This window comes from Diplodia corticola, assembly GCF_001883845.1.
Source record: "Diplodia corticola strain CBS 112549 chromosome Unknown scaffold157, whole genome shotgun sequence".
Classification (NCBI taxonomy): domain Eukaryota; kingdom Fungi; phylum Ascomycota; class Dothideomycetes; order Botryosphaeriales; family Botryosphaeriaceae; genus Diplodia; species Diplodia corticola.
The window spans coordinates 1-4228 of record NW_017971634.1 but is presented as its reverse complement, the minus strand read 5'-3'; the positions used below and the strand labels follow the sequence as shown (position 1 = coordinate 4228).

The 4228-nt window shown below is 59.0% G+C and overlaps 2 protein-coding genes across 2 annotated transcripts; both read left to right on the top strand.

The window, feature by feature from the left end:
- Positions 1–201: 201 nt before the first annotated feature.
- On the top strand, positions 202–1244 carry BKCO1_1570002 (uncharacterized protein; the record flags this gene model as incomplete). Its single annotated transcript, XM_020271364.1, has 7 exons — positions 202–403; positions 459–537; positions 593–648; positions 699–758; positions 814–888; positions 941–1021; positions 1084–1244. 7 exons carry the CDS (start codon positions 202–204, stop codon positions 1242–1244), a joined length of 714 nt encoding a protein of 237 aa, XP_020124865.1.
- Positions 1245–2228: 984 nt separating this feature from the next.
- BKCO1_1570001 (major facilitator superfamily transporter) lies at positions 2229–4147 on the top strand (the record flags this gene model as incomplete). Its single annotated transcript, XM_020271363.1, has 7 exons — positions 2229–2371; positions 2421–2572; positions 2623–2736; positions 2792–2873; positions 2928–3037; positions 3105–3445; positions 3538–4147. Coding segments are annotated over 7 exons (1552 nt in total), but the record flags the coding sequence as incomplete, so codon positions are not given.
- Positions 4148–4228: the final 81 nt, after the last annotated feature.

Genomic DNA, 4228 nt, shown 5'->3' with positions numbered 1-4228 from the left:
CTATTGGCCGCAACACTTTCCCGTTACGGCCGTCATGGTTTCGCCTTGTTTCAGGTATATCTCAACACACACCACTCTCGGTTGCTTCGTGTTGTTCTCCCCTATAAAATATATAGGCGTCTGCAGCTTCGAGTTCGCAAACCCGTCAACTCGCCGCTGCCTCTCCCCAACGTTCTTTACTCGACACTCATTATAGCGAAAATGCGCTCCACTTCATCCGCCGTTGCCGTGCTGGCTCTTGCATTGGGAGCTGTAGCAGATGACCAATGGCACTTTGGCGACACCGTCTACATGGGCCCCACGAGCGGCAGCACGTACATCAAGAAGGCGACCTACTCTCTCGTGCCGCCGGCCGCGCCTAGCGATTTCACCCAGAGCGACTGCTGGATGAGCATCTGGGTTGGTTCGTGTTTCCAGCCTCTGCGTTCAGTTTCACAGCACTGATGATCAAACGCTAGGCATTTCGGCTACCCAGAGCGACAACGACATTCCCCTTATGCAGCCGCTGTTGAACTGGGCTCCGGACAACGCAGCCGTGTGAGTTGCAAGATGCATCCGATATTGGTGATACACTACTGATCCATGCGCACAGTGGCTGCCCCGCCAACAACGACGCCTGGTGCGTCGTTGCCAGCACCCTCTTGCCTAGTAAGTCGTGACCTTGCGCATGGAAGATTCCAAGGCTAATATCTCGACAGCTGGCCAGACTGCTGAGCCCTACGTCGCGGTCCCCATTGGCTCTACGATGGATTTCGAGAGTATGACGCCCCGACGACATCAGTTCGATTATATGGCTTGAGCTAATTCATGCAGTCGAAACCGTCTCATCCGGCACGGTTGAGCAAAAGGTCTCGATCAACGGCAAGGTCGTCTCGACGCTGACCAACAGTAAGTCCCTACCACGCGGGTCCAAAGTCTCCTTTACTAAACCGAGCAAAAGGCAACATCGGCGAGAACCCCAAGTGGGTCATCGCGTCCAACGAGTGCTACTCGGGCCAGTGCGGAAGCATAGAAGCCTACAGTAAGTTTTCACCCCCGCGTCGGCGGCGCACGTGTACGGCTGTTGATTTGTTTTACTCGCAGCTTGGTCCAACATGACCATCACCCTGAGCGCCGCGGACACGAGCTTCGGCAACTCCCTGATGATGGAGGGAGTCACCTCGTCTGGCTTCAAGTCGTCTGACAACGGCGTTACCTGGACCGGCGACTTCAAGTTCGCTGCCGAAAAGTTCCCCTCGTCGTAAATTTCGGGTTATTCCCGCTTCGATGGTTGAACCGGTTTATACAAGGATAGTTTTGACATTGAGAATCCAAGCCGTGAATATCATCAATAGTGTGCTTCTTGAGAATCGTGCATATTGAAGTTGGCTCTAGAGATGGAGCCAAGAGTGAGTAGTGGTGCACGTTCCCGATGAAGGTTGAGTTTAAGCTTAGTTTAGGGTTAACGGCTAACCACATGGCCGGCGTCGGTTGCGACCCGAGTGGATATCCCCAGCGAATAAGGCTTGGTTTTGTTTAGCCAAGAAGGTCTGAGCAGAAGAAAAAGCGGTGCACTTCAGCGCTGCCGCTTGCGCGAGCTCAGCCTCTGCTGATGACCCTTCATGGTGCAGTGACAGCCGGTACTGGAGGACGAGAATGCGCAAGTAAATAAACATGGAGTTGGCGTCCAGGACACTACTTTGCCGCTGGGAATAGTGGGCTGAAGGATGGGGTCAGTTCTGTGGTGCGACGGACGAAATCACTGTGTTCTGGTGTAACGCAGACACCGAGGGTGTGGCTGAGGTGTTGCACCCGAGTAGCATCCGCCGTTTTCTGCCAATACCCGAAGAGAGGTTGGGCGGTTCTACGAACCGTGGGTGCAGTCGGCAAGCCGTAAGGAATCCGGACCAAAGTTGATCTGTGGTAGGGCTGAGGGCGCGTGATTGAAACAAAGGAGCTAGGCGCTACCAGAACCGCGAAGGTGCTCGACGGACAAGAATAAGTATCCATCAAGCCAGTCGCTGACTGTGCCGCTATCGGCCTACCCTGCGAGACCCCGCCTCGTATCACGGCCGCAGTGCAACCACCGGCCACCAAAAACAGCGCAATAGCCGAGCCTTATCTTTTGCCGGCCTGGCCCGCACGACAGCCGAAGCCCAGCTCGCGCCATCCTCTTACCCTCGCGCCCCACGCGTTCTTGCGCCCTCAACTTCTGCCTCTTTTTTTCTTCTTGCGGATTCAAAGGCACCATGGCTGTGGACACGGAAACCACGCCGCTGCTGGCCCAGAAACAGCCGCACGACCAAGACAAACGCGAGAAAAAATGGGTCGAGGCCAAGATACTGTTGATGGGCTTCATCATGAGTCTGTCGCTGTCCTTCACCCAGGTGCCGTGAGTCAACCCGATCAGTCCCACAATCCACCAACTCACACCCCTTCAGCATGCTCTACGCCTTCCGCCTCATGACATGCGACGAGTTTTACAAAACCCATGAGATCCCGCCGCCCGGCCATGACCGCTGTGCAGTCCACGAAATCGAGGCCGAAACCGCTCGTCAGGTCACGCTAGTCGGCACGTCGACCACCATCGTTGGTATGCTCCTCCCTAACCCCCCGCCAAGCACCCGACTGATGCCCAAACAGGCGTCATGAACCTGCTGCTCAGCGGCTACATGATCAAAAAACTCGGCCCCCGATTCGCCATGGTCCAGCAGACCTTCTTCCCCGTGATTCGGTTGATGTGCCAAAACGTCGGAGGCAAGCCAACTATGCATCATGCCCTTGGCCGACATGGCAACTAACTGTACCGCAGTCATGGTCGGCGGCATGACCGGCATCATCATCATCCAGTCCACCCAGCTCATCTGCCTCTTCGGCGGCCCTGCTGGCTACATGTACGCTGCACATTCCCCTTCACCAGCCCATGCACCCCAAGACTGATAGCCAAGGCTCGTCCTCAACACCTTCATCTCCGAAGTCGTGTCTCCCGCCCAGCGCACCGCAGTCTTCGGCAAGCTCCAAGGCATCATCATGTTCGGCACCGCCCTGGGCTACCTCCGTAAGTGCCGCCACCGGCCCGCCGTCCCCGCCACGACCCCCGCTAACAACAACATGCACCCCCCCAGTCGGCGGCGTCTTCGGCGACCTGTTCGGCATCCAAGCACCGTGGGAGATCGCCATGTGCTCCATGGCCTTTGCCACCCTCTACGCCTACTTCTTCCTGCCCTACGTGCCGCCGCCGAAGCAGGACGAAGAGTCGGAGAAGAAGCAGGGCCTGTCGCGCTTCCTGGGGCCGGCCAAGATGCTCGCCCCGCAGAGGTGGCGCCTCCCCGACGGCCGCATCAAGCGCCACTTTGGCGTCCCGCTGCTGTTCGGCGGCATCTTCACCGGCGTGCTGGCCACGGGCTACATCCCCACCCTCATCCAGATGTTTTCGACCATCAAGTTCGGCTTCGGGACCAAGGAGGTATGAATGCCGCGCTCTCTGTCTCCCTTCCCCCCCCCTACAGCCCATCACACAGCGCGCTGACCCGCCCCGCCCCCCGCGGCGCACGACAGAACGGCGTCCTGATGTCCTACTACTGCGTCATCCGCGGCACCTTCCTCACCTTCGCCTTCCCCCACATCATCGACCACGGCCGCAAGTGGTTCGCCACCTCCACCCTCTTCAACCCCCACGCCTCATGCACCAGTACGTCCCCAGCGGCGGTACTCCCACCCGCCCCATCCCCCCACTCCGCCCACCTCGCACCCCCCACCACCACCACCGCCACCACCCCGACATCCAAACGCTCCCGCCGCGTCTCCGCCGCCCAAGACATGGAAGCCGCCATATCCACCTGCCTCGAAGACTCGGCCGACCCCTCGACCGCCATCCTCGACCCGACACCGACGTCGACGACCGGCCCCGCATCGCAACAGCATTCGAGCAGCGCCTTCGACCTCTTCTTCCTCAAATGGAGCCTCGCGGCCGACGGGGTCCTGACGGGCCTGGCGGCGCTGTGCGCGCAGTCGTGGCACGTCTTCGCGGTGGCGACGCTGCTGCCGCTGGCGTCGGGCAGCGCGTCGGCGGCCAAGAGCGTCATGATCGACATGTGTCCGGCGGCGCAAAAGGCCGACGCGCTGGGGGCGATTAGCTTGGTGGAGATGGTGGCGACGCTGTCGACGTGTGAGTGGTTTTCGCTCTTTCTCTATTTCTCTCTTTCCCCCGTTTTCTGTCTCTTTCTCTCTCTCTCTCTCTCTCTCTCTC